General features: G+C 45.4%; 1 protein-coding gene across 10 annotated transcripts in view; it reads left to right on the plus strand.

Annotated features, from left to right (window-relative positions):
• The window catches only part of LOC100116683 (nicotinic acetylcholine receptor alpha 6 subunit), a 121,546-nt gene that overhangs the window by 64,743 nt on the left and 41,381 nt on the right, over window positions 1-15,422 (plus strand). For 7 of the 10 annotated variants that reach the window (XM_031922198.1, XM_031922197.2, XM_032598053.1 and 4 more), the window contains 3 exons: window positions 6,068-6,143; window positions 7,534-7,728; window positions 12,968-13,054. In XM_031922198.1, coding sequence (XP_031778058.1) covers window positions 6,068-6,143; window positions 7,534-7,728; window positions 12,968-13,054 — 358 coding nt within the window. The remainder of the gene's footprint in view (window positions 1-6,067; window positions 6,144-7,533; window positions 7,729-12,967; window positions 13,055-15,422) is intronic. The other 3 variants (XM_031922201.1, XM_031922204.2, XM_031922203.1) reach the window with 1 other exon arrangement.

Raw genomic sequence — 15,422 nt, forward strand, 5'->3', positions numbered from 1 at the left:
ATATATATATATGACATTAGATGCGAGAGTCTTTACCTATACCACGTATGATATTATTGCAATTATTTTGTTTCTATCACGTATATTATGGCTTTCTACGCTAAAGTATCTCACCAACGATGAATACATACGACGGCGTCTCGCAGGTCATCGTCGACATTGCAGCGATACTCTATATAAACGAAAAAAAGCTAAAGCAAACCAGGCTGTGCATGTAACTAAAACCAAAACGAAATTCAAAGCCGTCGTCGTCATGTGTATGTTACTGTGAGTGTGCGATGAAGTAGAGGCGAAAAAGAAAACAAAAAATAACAATAAAACGCCGCCGATGCAATGTCGACGCGCTGCATGAGTCTTTTTTATACATATAACTAGAATAGAATGAATATATATTAAAGCGAGCCAACAGTGTCCACACGATGCTTCACACCGAGTATTTTGGAGCTTCGCTATTACGACCGTTTGTTTGTCAGGTAATCTTCCGTCTCTCTTTCACGCAATTATACACAATAAAGACACTCGTATAACCGTGGAGGCTCGAAAATACTCGGCAGTAGCGGCGCACATATCGCGTGCGTCAAGTTTTCGCTTCGAAGACGAGTATATTAACGAAACGCGATAATCTCTGCGTAAGTATAAAGCTTAAGAAATCGAAAAGATCGACTGCAACGTGTCCCTAAGGAATAGCAAACTCACACAAAAAAAAAACACCTCCGTGGAGTCGATAGCTGAGCGACGCTTCCATGCCAGCCATAGGCGAGTCCCCATTTTCCGGACCCTCCGCTAGGAGCCGAGCCTGCCAGCTCCAAGGAACCTCATGCCCATATATCTCTATACCTCACCGCTTGTTCTCATCTAGATACATACGTCTCGTAGTTCCATCGCTCTGCGAACCATCATTATTATTATTACCATCTTATCCTCCATCATATATATAGCAAAAAAAATAGAAGAAAGCTGGCTCGCTCGCAAGTTCGCTCCGCCCCGCGACTCTATTACGTATCCGCGTTGTGCATCGACGTAGCGCTCGGGGTCCCAGCATCAAGGGAGGGCTGTCGTGTTTCGGCGGATCGTCGACGGCAAAGCTCAAGCTGCGGCTCTGCTGCCGACGGCACGAAACACGGCCGGCTCTCTCTCTCTCACGGACCCCGTATAGCTATATATACATTCCGTATAAATTCATCGACGATACATTATTATAGCCGGCGCCGATCAGGGCTGTACTTGGGCGGAAGCGGAGGCTAAAGAGAATGAGTACTCGCTGAGCTAAGCTTAGTTAGGCTAAGCTCTGCGCACTTGCCTCGCCTACATTCCGCGAGCTTACATACTCTATCTCTATCTCTCTGTACATTCTCGGAACGATATCGCGCGCGCGGGGCATGCCTGCGTATCACTTATATATATGTATGTATATGTATATATATATATATATATATATACACACACACATCGCGTCGCACGCTGCACACTATCTGACCGCATATCTCAGCCGCGAGTTGCCTTGCGGCCTTGTATTGTCTCTCATCATCATCGTACAGCATCAACCATCTATTGCGTGGGCAGTAGACCGCGGACCCGAAGGCTTCGGCTGCGGGACGATCGGCGCGGACGAGTCGCTGACGCACTGCCGTATTATACATTAGCGATGCACCTGTGCATGATGTCCCCGGCCTCTGAGAAACTTCCGCAATTAACGTCGCTCTCGCGAACGTCAGTCGAACCGAGAGCAGTGACTATATATGAGCTGCAGGAAAGAGCCGAGGCTTCGCGAAACTCGAAAGAAAGTGCCCCGGGCCACGTCGCACTACTAATGCGATCTTCGTGTTATATACTCTTCTTCTTCTTCTCTCCTATATACAGGATATATATATACATATCGCGATGAATAAAATTCTAGTGGCAATGCGCGCGGGAATAAAATAAAAGAAAATTCCACAATGTATATAACGTATGACATACACGCGGACGAGCCCCTCGAACGCTGGAAAACACTAAGAGCCTCCCATATACCTGCCAGCCCCTCACCTGTTGCTGCAGCTGTGCGCCGGCCTTTATATATACGTCCCTCTCTCTCTCTCTCTCTCTCTCTCTCTATATATATATATATATATATATATATATATATATATATCTCGCTCGATTTTATACCCTATACGCGTAGCTTCGATTTTTCACGCGGACGGGGCTCTTGATCCCTCTATACAGCACCGCATGCGATCATCATCTCGTCGGACACACCACGATTGCCTGCGCATGCTCTCGGCTGATCTGCACGATGATATCACACCTCCAAATGCTTATATCGCGCGCGACGTCCTGCACTTCGTCGATCGTCCGATTTACGCTATGATTGTATGGCAATACCACGTATCGAAGCCTTCGATGGTCCGACGACGACTATGTACTGTTAGCGTCGAGTAAAACACCGTAACGTATTTATATATAGTCTTCCGAAGCTATAGATGAATTGCTTGCGCAGATATAACAATCTAGTTGTCGCGGAATTAGTCGCGCGAGTGTACGCAAGGCAGGTGCAACACCTAAATTACTCGTATAGTCGGATGCGCTCTTACTTGCATGCCCCTCAACGCACCGTTAAGTTTATACTGTCTACGACCAACGACGATGTTGCATACAATGTGCACAAAAAAAAAAAAAAAAAAAAGTATATCTGCAGTGCGTCTGAGTGTGGGCATCCATGTAAGACCACGTTCGATGATTAAATATTATATACTATGATAGATATTACATCCTATATATTTTGAAACGTTTTTTTTTCTCTCCACCTATTATGATGATTATTATTATTATTACTTATATATGTCTGTGTCGAATTTACATATTATACTATATATGAATCATGTATAGATACTATATGAATCCTGTTGACATATTCAAGCTCGATATTATCAGATATATATTGACAAATATATATCTTACGTTATTATACTGTACCACATATCTATTATTGGCAAGATCAACCGTCCGCATTTTTATATGATCCTCGATGTCGCACCTTAGTCTCCATATTATAACCCATACATATGTCCACATGAATATTATACCCACTGATATATTACATTCGATGTCTTGATCGTTATCACCCCCTCGATATGATGGAATCCCTGGATATATATTATGATGATCTGTGTTTTTTTTTCGAAAAATTATTTTCTCGTTTACATGTATAGCATACAGAACCACCGACATACCTTGACGTGTAATGTTGACCGTTTTATCTATATACTCACGAGTAAAGAATGAACCGTTGATGGCTTTCCCATATCTGCATGGCATCTATATATACATAGGCTACGTATTAATCCCTTGACTATATATATATTGTCGTTATGTGAAAGTCAGTATTGTATATCCCTGTATACCACATCTTTCGCGAATAAAAAAAAGAAGAAGATCTGCTCAGATGGGTCCGGTCCCCGCGGACTGACTGCACTACGGCACAGAAAAATGATGAAACGACGAGGTGTAGCCGGCGACGTCGAGGTTGTATATAACTGACAAACTGATAAATGTGGACGCGTGATCTCGCCGACGGATATGTGTGCTTTTTCTTTTTTCATGTATACTTTATATATTTTTCCTTCAATTTTTCAACCGCGACTCTGACGCGATATGTGCATTTCTGTTGACCTTTGAGTTACTTATCCGATATCTATATACAACTAAAACTGATTATCGCTGTAAAACTGTCACATAATAATTGAAAGAAAAGAAAAAAAAATTATTATATAGCACGACGGCTCGCTGGCAGACAAACGGCCCTCTTCCGTACACCAGATATATTTATTTATATGTATATGAAAACACAAAACTCTTCTCGACACTTTATTTGTATATATAACAGACACAATAACGCGATAAAACGTGCGCTCATATATTACCTTTGTGTATATATTTTTTTTTCATCAATTATACAATCGATTGATTAACGTCATTATAATTATTGTCAATGTGTATCACCCAGACACACTCACAGACGTGCACCATAATATATATATATATATATATATATATATATATATATATATATATATATATATATATATATATATATATATATATATATATATATATATATATATATATATATATATATATATATATATATATATTAAACGTCACGCGTGTCATCAAGCTTTACATGTGCGTATATATCTATTGTGTGTCGTGTGCGAAAGGATAGCAAAAAAAGATGTATAGATCATAATATTATATGTGTATACAAAAAAAAATATACGTGTTTCTGTGTGTGTGCGTGTGGTGCAGCGCAGCTGTTGATATTTGCATGCGCGTCAAGCCGCGGATGTGTATAGATAGTGAGCCGAAAAAAAGAAAAAAGAGCGCAAGGATATGGACGAGATAACGCCGTGCTTTATTGCCGCCGATGATGACGGTACGCCCTCTTTTTTTCGCACCTGAATGTGTACATCAGCTATATAATCCGATAGGCTATTTTTGGATTTACGATGCCTTTTCTATGTGTATACGCTCGAAAACGCATTTTATTCGGTCGGAGATATAAGTTCGTTTGAGCGGAATCGATATCTCGAGTATTCATCCTTACGCTTTTCTCGAGGAATTCACCCGTGTCGGACGTAGCAAATATCAACGAAAGAAAAAATTAGACGAACGATCCAATAAGCAAAAAAAAAAACAAAAAAGAGCAGAGAACCGACGCTATGAAGCAGACAGCGTCTGCATTGTCACGTGTCTTGAAAAAAGAAACCTCGTCGCACATTACGTGACGTCTCTCTCTCTCTCTCGCATGTACATATACATATATAACAGTATTTTACCTATCCCTCGAAGACCCTTCCTCTTGAGTGTGCTTTCTCTGTACAGGTGAAGTGTACGTGCCTCGTAGCCCTTTCTCTTCCTTTTTCTTTCTTATACACATACCTGTACACACACGTAATCGATTCACAGCTGTACACACACGCACACGTCTCAGCAGCTGCATTCCGTCCTAAAAACCTGAAAGGCGCGAAGAAAGCGAGAAGCGCAGCAAATAATCGAAGAAAGTGTCGGTTCAGCTTCGCCGAGTCGATAATAGCAAGCCTACACGCGAGGGCAACAATCGATACATCGATGCTATAGCTTCTCCTCGCGGGCTCGCAATTTGCACGCGTCAGCAGGCGCCCGTCTGCTCTTCCGCTTTCAGCGAGGGCCGTATATATCTTTGTCTACTTTCCTACACACGCACACAGAGCCTTTTGTATACCGGACGATCGACGCTTTCTCTCTGCTCGTGTCAGTTCGTTTACGCTGGAAAATTGTCCCTCATCCCTTTCTTTCTCTCTCTCGACGCGGGGCAATAGCTCGTTTGCCGCCGTCGGCGTTGTTGTCGTTGCTGCTGTTGCCCTTCGTCCGTCGGCGCGTCGAGAGATTTTTCCGTCGAAGAACCGTGAATTTTCCGCAGCCGGGACGGATGAAAAAAACAAGAGGAAGAGAAGATATATCGGACGCATCGAGGCCGGAGCAATCAGAGAGCGTCGGCCGCCGGCCGCAATTAGGCCTCTCTCTCCTACCCCCCCCCCTCACACACACACTGCAAGCGCTCGAGTATTACATGTACATATTTGAGCGCCAAAGTGCTCGCGCGGCTTTATCCTCTCCTTCTATAGACCCGAAACCGCTATCTATCTGTCTCTGTATATACCTGGTGCGAGCCGAACGCTGCACCGCCATGCTACGAGTGTATGGGACGCATGCCAGCTGTGTTTTATATATATATATATATATATATATATATATATATATATATATATATATATATATATATATATATATATATTGTGTAGGCGTAGAACTCTGCATGCGACGTGAATCTTAACCCGTCAGAAGGAGGCATGAGCACGTGGCCGCTTCTTACACAGAAATAAAAAAATTATAAAATACGAAAACACTTACACACAGACAATAAAAAATAAATGAAACAGTGTGCGACACAAGACACGTGTAAAGCAAGTTGAATTTTGTTGTTGACTTCGCGGGAATGCCGTAGGAATACGCTTGTTCTTTAATCAAACTTTCTCGACCTTGGTAGCTCGATCTGGTACTCAACTCAGAGGAGGGCGGCGACTTGTCCGATTTCATCATGAACGGAGAATGGTACCTCATCGGTGAGTCTGACTACAAAGTTTACAACAAAAACCATGTTTTCTCGATATGTATAATCGATCTATTTTCATTATTACAATATATGTGATTACTATTAAGGTGCAGTTGTGTGTGTTCAAAAATAATCCCGCATTGGGATATCGTATAAATGCATTTAAGCGTCGAACCTTTTCAATTGTTTCTCCGGGAAATACGAAGCCGAGAGAGTCGAAAGAGATCCAAACCGCGATGGATTTTCACTTCAGCGGAGCGAATTTTTCATCCTCATGAATATAACGCGGAAGCTGATGCCAGCCCTCACTCTCTCAATCGCACTCGAGTTTGATTAAAAAGCGATGAAGTGAAAACTCAGCCCTTTAACGCACGCGCGCGCGCGTCTGCATCGCGTAATACATCCTTGTTTTCCCGTCGTTTACACGCACGCTTTATCGATGCCGAGTCGATTTTTTTTTCACTCCTACCGATGCACAGCTTTGATATTCCCGGGAACGACCATAAAATCGTTCAAAAACTTTCACCGAGACTCTATCTCACTCTCTTTTCATCGCGTCCGAATTTCTTTCTCACACATGCCGCGATTTCCGGCGCCGCGAAAAATTCCGACCATAAGTATAAAGGAGAGAGAAGCTTTGTACTCGCGATGGCTCAATCGATCGATATATCGACTAGCGCACAGGACTATTCCGCATTATATCCGTTTCGACGAGCGCGTTTCTTCTTTTTTGCGCTTCTTTCTCCTTGCTTTTTATTTGCTCGCTCGCTTCTATTGGGAGCGGCCAACTGATGGCGCCTCGCCGCTTCCAATATGGGGGGAGGGGGGCGGTAATTCGACGATATAACGCGAGTAACGCGCCGCGTGTGCGTAATAAAAGCGAATGTTTCTAGCTGCCTACCGCGACGGAAAGTCGCACTGGGTTAATGGATTTTTTCCTGATGCATATTTGCGTACGTTTTGATTAAATATTCGGATTCGATGAATTACTCGTCTCTCTCTCTCTCTCTTTCTCTCTCTTTATTTTTTATATCGATGTCCGCTGAATAATTTTTTTCCTCTCGTTTTTGGGAAATTGGGAATATTTTATAAAAAATGGGAAGAGCGGGTGGTGGTGTGTAACTATATGTATGTGTATGCCTGACTGTGTATAAACGATAAAACGAACGTAACGATCGCATTTAAAATGAAAGAAACCACATGTGTGTGTATAAGCAAGCGAGTGTATAATGTAATACGATATAACAAGGACTTTATAACGATGCGCATAAAATATGAAAAATAAATAATATGTGTGTGTGTGTGTAATATATGAATGCAAATGATATATCGATCAGGCAATGAGAAGTATTGACGAGTCGCACGTGTGTACGCGCGTGCAATGTGTGTGTGCTTTGCAGGGATGCCAGGCAAAAAGAACACGATAGTGTACCAATGCTGCCCGGAGCCTTACGTCGACGTCACCTTTACCATACAAATACGCCGGCGTACGCTCTACTACTTCTTCAACCTCATCGTGCCCTGCGTACTCATCTCGAGCATGGCTCTCCTCGGCTTCACTCTGCCGCCCGACTCCGGCGAGAAGCTCACTCTAGGTAATGTAATCCGTAGCGCAACGCATGCTGCCACTATTATTTGTTATATTATTGCGACTATATATATATATATTCTCATATTGTTATTATTATATACGCCTCTGTCTCTTTTGGCTTTACTCTGTATCGTATATACTCACTTACTTTTGTTCTCAAAACCAAATCGTCGATGGATAAGTACCATGGTATACCATGAGATTGTGCGTTACATCTCTGTATATTCCGCGAGGCAATTGTATATGGTATTCACTCGTATAATACAACACGTTAACCGGCCTGTAATCACTACCACCAGCACCACAGCTCGCGTGTTCTTCATCCAGTCGAAGACGATTTCCGCATCAGGTGTTGTTAACTCGCACGCGAAACACCTTATATTCACACCATAAGCTATACATCTCGTTGTCTTATTCTCTCTCTCTCTCTCTCTCTCTCTCTCTCTCTCTCTCTCTCTCTCTCTCTCTCTCTCTCTCTCTCTCTTCCCCCGCAAAACACGTGCTGGGCGGAAAACTTGTTTACACGTCTACTTCAACTGTGTATCCTCAAAGCAAAGACTCACCCCCCGCCCACGTATATTACACACGTATACACGCAAACATAGAGAGTCACGTTATGTATCCAATCCGCACAAGTGTATAGCTCGTTTTCCCCTAACACAGAGCGGCCAACGAGTATAAACGAAGCTGCTGCGCTCTCTGTATGTGCAGCACAAATAATCCTCATCATATGTGATCCTCATCGTTGCTCTGTTTCTCTCTCTCTCTCTCTCTCTCCCTCTCTCTCTCTCTCTCTCTCTCTCTATCCGCACGAGATTTGCCTCCCCACCACACACACGCTCCTCTCTGCATTATTATTATTACTATTATTATTATCATGGCCATATCACTGTGTACCATCGTCGTTATCATCGTTATTACTATTCTTATGCCATACAACACACGGGCAGCCTCTCTGTACAAAGACACACGTAGCAGCGCATATATGCGCGAGCTTGCAAGCACGGGAGAGAGAGAGAGAGAGAGAGAGAGAGAGAGAGAGAGAGAGAGGGTGCATCGTAGGAGAGGAGAGGGGAGCAGGTTATGGGTCGAGCAATTATCGTCAGCGCAGGCGTAATTGTTAGCGACGAGCTTCCGCGAGACCGCAGCCAAGCTAACCTCAAAAACGCCCGCTAACCTCGGATTTGCTCGCTGCGCCGCAGCGGAATATGTACATACATGCGTACAAGAGTATCGCACGTCTCGAGCCGGAATTTTCAATCCTACGTGATCTATACGGGTCCGAGCCGTTAAGAACACGAGATGGAGCCATTGTCGATACGTATGGTATAGAACAGCGGCGAAAGGGGGGGGGGGATGGATAACGTCGAGTGAAAAGTATATACGCGAGCCGGGGAAGCACCACTTGTCGGGCTATCCCATTATAGCCGGATAGACGACATATCTGCTCTCTCGATCTGCTCTCGGATCTCATTGGCGTCCGTCGATACCCTCTCTCTCTCTCTTACGACTCGCAGAAATCGCCTTAGAGCTACCAAACGAGACTGCTAACGGCTAAGGCGATTTCTCGTCGCTCATGCCTGCAGCGACGATCCCACACTCATGTATATATAGCTACTCTCGCTGGAAGTCGTATATATATATCTATTGAGGTATTTTGTCTCTATCTCTCTCTCTCTCTCTCTTTCTCTCATTGATCTCACCATTTCTCTCTCTCTCTCTCTCTCTCTCTCTCTTTCTGCCTCTGTCTCTATCTCTCTCTCTTTATCGATCCCCCACTTGACTGATATTTCTGTTGATACCGTCACCAATCACGCCCCCCTTTATCTCTTTCTCTGTCTGTCTTTCCCTTAAAATGAAATAAAGAAACGACCGTAGTGAAAGTCGAACAAAAAAAAAACTTCGATCTAAAACTAACAGAAGGACTAAACTATGAACAGCTAACCAGAAACATCTAACATGCTTATCTTAACCGACGTAAATATTACTATGCACTTAACCTGTAAAGGAATCCTGTGTAAAAGAAAAAAGGGCGCACGAAACCCCAGACACGATAAAAAAAAAAGAAAAGAAAGAAGGAAGATGGGGGAACTGTATAGGGAAGGGGAGAAAAAGAACGAAAGAAGAAGAAGAATGGATGTAGCTGCGCCCCGGTGTGTGTGATGAGCTCAGCGCAACGGCCTTTTTTCGACGACGGGACATTAGCGCCCCCTGTACATTACACCCACGTATAGCTAGCTACCCCAGCAACCTCTGCGGCTTTACCGTCGAAAATATATGCGCCATAGGGATAACACGCGCTTCTGCGTGTTCGCGGGAGTAATGAAGCGCGACGAGGGTAATTTCGTCTCCGCCGTCGTCATTTTTCATCTTTGACTTTTTTTTTCTTCCTAACCAATACCGCGTGACGTATCGCCCGATCCGTTCGAACGATAATGCGCGTGTATACACGCAGGCCGTGCGGCGCGAATCATCGATGCTAGAGAATTGAAAATTTTACACGCCCGCTTTTACGGGCCTCGAGCCGTAAAATATTCCGTGTATAAAAATTGCTCGGCTCCGCGCGCGCTCTGCCTTTTATTGTTTCCCCTCCCCCCGCGCTCGTGTGCGTTGTAACGTCGCTCGCTATTCATCGATGTTTTTTTTTTATTTAAAAATTATTAGAGCTCGTAAACGTTGACGTCGTGTTTCTCGCGAAAAAAGCGCGGCTGCATAAGAGAATCAGAATAGGAGGAAAATTGAGGGAACGTGATTTGAATTCGGACGTCGCGCTGACTCTAATACTCCGTCGCAAATACACTCGCGGAGGAGCTAGTCGAGGGGGAGGGTAAAGGATCCTCGAGGCGGTCACGACTATCCGAGGAAAAATTGAGCGGCCCGAGGCCCATTCCAATTTCAGCGATCATCGCCTTACATACACACACGATCGCCCCCTTATTCGCGTACGTGTGTAAGAGGGGACGTCAGATAACTCTCTCTCTATCTAGCCGGGGGTCAGCTGCTATGTGGCATAAATATATATAGAGAGAGATGGAGTGAGAGAAAGAAGGAGAAGACCTTTTGCCATCGACTTTTTGCCACGTGCGCGCACGTGTACACACGTCGCGAGCGAGCTTGCATCATTGAGAGCCGGGCGTAAATAATAACTAGCTCCCGGAGGGGCCAGCCCTTGTGTACACACCTGCAGCTCGTGAATATCCCAGGGAGTTTAGCGGAAAGTTGCCGGCCTGCCGTATAACGTCGATATATCCACCTCGTGTGTAAAATTCCAAATTCGCCGCCCTGTAAAAGCTCCGTCGTATACGATCTTCTGGCAGTGCGGCGTAAAAAGAAAGTAACTTTGCCGCACACGCACGGCACAGTTGAGCGCGTAACGAGGCGGTATACAGCGCGGAGAGCTGCGGCTATTGCCAGGAATGCTGGCCGAATTCCGAGGGCGCAGCGCGTTTTCACGCCTCACGAGGCCCGGGATCGATCTGTTCTCCCTCTCTCTCTCTCTCTCTCTCTCTATCTCTCTCTCTCTCTCTCTGGTTATACCCTCCAGCAGTTTCGAAACGCAGTGGTATACAGTGTGCTTAATGGGCCGGACTTGCCGTCTTCATTCTCGCCGTGCGCGTTACATTATGGAAACTGTATCGTTGGGAAAAAGCTCTCCCCCTACATCTCGTTATATTGGAAATGTTGGTTAAGTCGCAGCTCGAAGTTTAATATCTCGCACCTCGACAAATTGCGCGCTTGCGTACGTCTTATCAGCGAGATGCGCTCGGGTCAACGCGAAAAGGCCGCGAGCTTTAAAAGCCCATTACGAGGCCGCTCATCAGCGCGCGGCGCATTAGGCCGATACACACGACCTTGTGAAAGGAGCTTTTCATCGCGGCTCCTTTTTTCGCCGCGAGAGTTTTTTTCCCAGGATTAACGCGAGATTTCGGGACGTGAATCGATCTCGCCGAGATGTGTAGAGCTCTCTACACTCGCGCGGGGGTTAATACCTCGTCTTCGGAGCAGCAGTGAGCTTAATCGAGCATTAGCATGACAAAGGGAGTTTCCGGCTCTGCGCCAGAGATCCGCGATTAGCCAACGCAAGCGCATATCATCCTGTCGGCTGCTCGGGCCGAGATAGCTACGGCGATTCTCTCTCTGATCTCTCCGAACGTTATGAAGTGCGCGACGACGCGCTGTGGCTGTGCTTTCCGTGAAAAAAAAAGCTTAAGCTCGAAATACTCGACTTTTCATCGTATTCTCGCGCGAATCGTAAAAGCTACCGCCGTCGTATAGAACTTTAGCGTGTATAGCGGAACGTTTAATGACATCCCGTAAGCCTACCCTCTCTCGAAGACACGCCCATTAGCAGTACAGCTGACGACGAAGAACGTGCGTCCGCGTGATTAGATTCTTCTCCGCTAATCAGCAGTCGCATAAATTTCAGCCGCGACTCTAATCCCTCTGATGGTCGCGCATACGTACACAGAGACACTAAGGGTATAAGGAGCTAATTGCCCGTTCAACGCGTCCGCGACTAATCAGCCTCTACTGTGTACGCATACATCCGTCGCGTGCATACAGCCAACACAGGCTAGAGGCGCCGCAGATTGACGCGTATTTTCTCGGCAACGCTGCACCTGTCCGCAGCCTCTATAACCCTGACCTGGCGTCGGAGCCTCCTTGACCCGAGCAGCGCACGGCCCAGCGCGTCCATTTCATTAATACGCGGCTGCAACTCTGTCTCCCTCTTTGTGTTGTACTGCAGGCCTCGCGATGCGACGTGTATACACGCGGACGAGCACGCAATTACGCGGAAGCAAGCGCTTTGTTCCCGCGCGGTGTGTATCGGTCGCACACCCTTGGCTTTTTGTAGCAGTCTGATGCCCTCTTCTCCGCGGCTTCTTTTCAGCGCTCGCGCTTTCTTGCGGCGAGGGAGTAGAGCTTGAAAGATGAGGGGAAAACGCGCGAGCGCGAGGGAATTTTAAAATCGTTTATTTTCCCGCGCGCAAGCTCGATGGTGTAAGGTCTTTCTCTCTCTCTCTCTCTCTCTCTCTTTCTTTCGAGTGTATGTCAGCCTCGTTATTCTGTGTCTAGAATAGTCCGTAGATATCTGTGTACAGAGTGTACGCACACTCGCTTAATCGAGGTGGGAAGCATGCGAGTCTATATATAGTGCATTTTATAAGAAAGCATATAAAGCAAAGAAGAGAAAAGCGAAGGAGACTGTATAAGCTGTATACGCCATGTATCTCTCTGCTCAGGGGTGACGATCCTGCTGTCGCTGACGGTATTCCTGAACCTCGTGGCCGAAAGCATGCCGACGACCTCGGACGCTGTCCCTCTAATAGGTACCTACACATATACGCCGCTGGCATACAGCTCTTCCTGCATTTATACAGCCTCCCGTATACTCTGTCTCTTAAATCTCTCCGTCTGTACACGTACACACACCCCCATCCGTCCGCACCTCTTATTGTCTGGCCCAAGTGCGTATACACACCGCTCTCCCTCTCCCGTAGAGGGAAAAGCTCCGGAGACAGATTTTTTTCGCTCTGCGAAATATACTGCGTGCAGAGGAGCTTTTCCTTGTATAAAACAAAAGCATCGCTCAATCCTCTCTACTTCGCATCGGTCACGCTCCGCACTCGTAAAACGATAAACTCTCGAGGCAGTAAAGCGCCTATAACTGCAGCTCCACAGTCTCGGCGGATAATAAATGCAAAGCAGCTACACACGCGGACGTTAAATTTTAGCTGTATCGAAGAGCAGCTGCAGAAGCTCCTCAAAATCGCGTAAATTTTTCGAGAGCTTGCAGCTAATATCGATGCCGCCCCCGCGCGATCGTTAACTTTTATAGAAACAACTCGTTGGAAAAGTTATACACGCGCGTTTGTATATAGCGAGCGACTGTGTGCAGTGTGTGTGTGTACACGCTGATTCCTCGAGAAAATTGAAATAGAGCTGTTTTCGCGGCAGAGAGATCGGAAAATATCCGCGGCGAGATTCCCGCGTTATTATTATTGCTCTTTCGCCAGAGCAAACACGCCGAATCAACATCCCACGAGAGAGAATCGATATCGCGTACACGCGAGCTATTATTTTATATAGGTACACACACGCACGCCGAAATTAATTCGATACTATGTATATTACGCGCGAAATTAAATTCCGTCGCGAGCAAATATGCGCGTGTAACGACGAGGCGTAAAGCGCCTACACTTGACTGCTCGCGCGCGCCTCGTTTTCTCCGCTTTTTTTCTGCTCCCGCGCCGCGTGAATTATCCCGAGGCATCGCTTTCATGCGCCGCTTTTTTTTTCTAATGAATAGACGTCGTCGTCGTCGTCGCGTCTCATCTCTTGTACACGCGAGGGACGCTTTCGTTTCGAGTTTGCTTTTTCTCTCTCTCTCTCTCTCTCTCTCTCTCTCTCTCTCGTGTGCACGGATTATCGCGGCAAATATTTGCGCGGGAAATTAAAATTTTTCGAAACAATTACGCCCGCGACGACGCTCAGACAGGTGGCAGATAGGACAATTTCGCCTTTGTTCGCCATTATCGTTATTACAGGGTAACGCGCCCGCGCACCCCGGCTTATTTGCCTAATCGGATGAGGGGATTTTGCATTTTGACCGCGAGCCAAATGTGCGAGATTGAAACGCCGAAAGTCGTACGATCGATATGCGCGCACGTGTACAGCGTAGACCATCCCAGTGTATCCCGAAAATCCTTCACTCCGTACACACTTTTCAAAAGTCTTACGTTCTTATAATCTCTTTTCTATTTTTTTTTACACTGAATACACGCATACATGCTATATGCACGTGTGTAATTTGGCATACATTCGAGTCGTCGACCTGCAGACACTTTTCCAGGTAGCCAAGGCGCCCAGGCGCGCTTTGCAAACAGGCGAATCTTCTGCGACGTGTGTGTTTTGTAGAGAACATACTTCCTTTTTTTTTTTTTTGAAGATAAGTGCGCATACGCCCACGCGTATGCGAGGTGGGGAAAAGTGAGCCAAGGGGAATTCGAAAACGTGTGCCTGTGTGTAGATGGAGGAACGAAAAAAAAAAAATAAAGAATTTTAAAAACCAATACCTTGCACCGCATATAAACGCCAACCTGATAAAACGAATCTGATAAAATGAACGATGCTAAAAGGCAGCAGCTAAAAGAGTTTTAACCCAACGAGAATACGAAGATGAAGTGAAGAAAAAAATGAAGCATAAAATAATAACCAAAGTAAAACGAAGTTTATTATCAATCCCTACAACGGCCTGCGCCACTTCTTATGCATTTCACTCGTAGTTAATTCTTTTATAATTTCTCTCTCTCTCTCTTACTCTCTCTCTCTCTTTCTCTCTTCGCCACCACCCATTATCTCGTAGCTCTGGTAATTGACTCTAATTAAGCCGCGTCTCATAATTCCGCAATTATGCTCTCCTTCCTCGAACCATACTTTCTTTCTCTCTTACTCTAATCCACCTTATATACGCCCACTTCTTCTCACGTAGACTTTCGACACTCGAGTGTTACATACTTAGAGAAGGGAAAGACCGCGTCGAGTTTATTTATTTATTTTGTTTTCTTATGACTATTTCCCCGCGAGCGAAATCGCAACCAGAAGAGTACGTCCCCTCCGATCGTCGTCATACCATATCACTTTGACGTTTTTCTCTGTTGTGTATGGCCAAAATACTCGAATATCACACACGCATAA

Source organism: Nasonia vitripennis, chromosome 1 (assembly GCF_009193385.2).
Source record: "Nasonia vitripennis strain AsymCx chromosome 1, Nvit_psr_1.1, whole genome shotgun sequence".
In the NCBI taxonomy this organism is placed as follows: domain Eukaryota; kingdom Metazoa; phylum Arthropoda; class Insecta; order Hymenoptera; family Pteromalidae; genus Nasonia; species Nasonia vitripennis.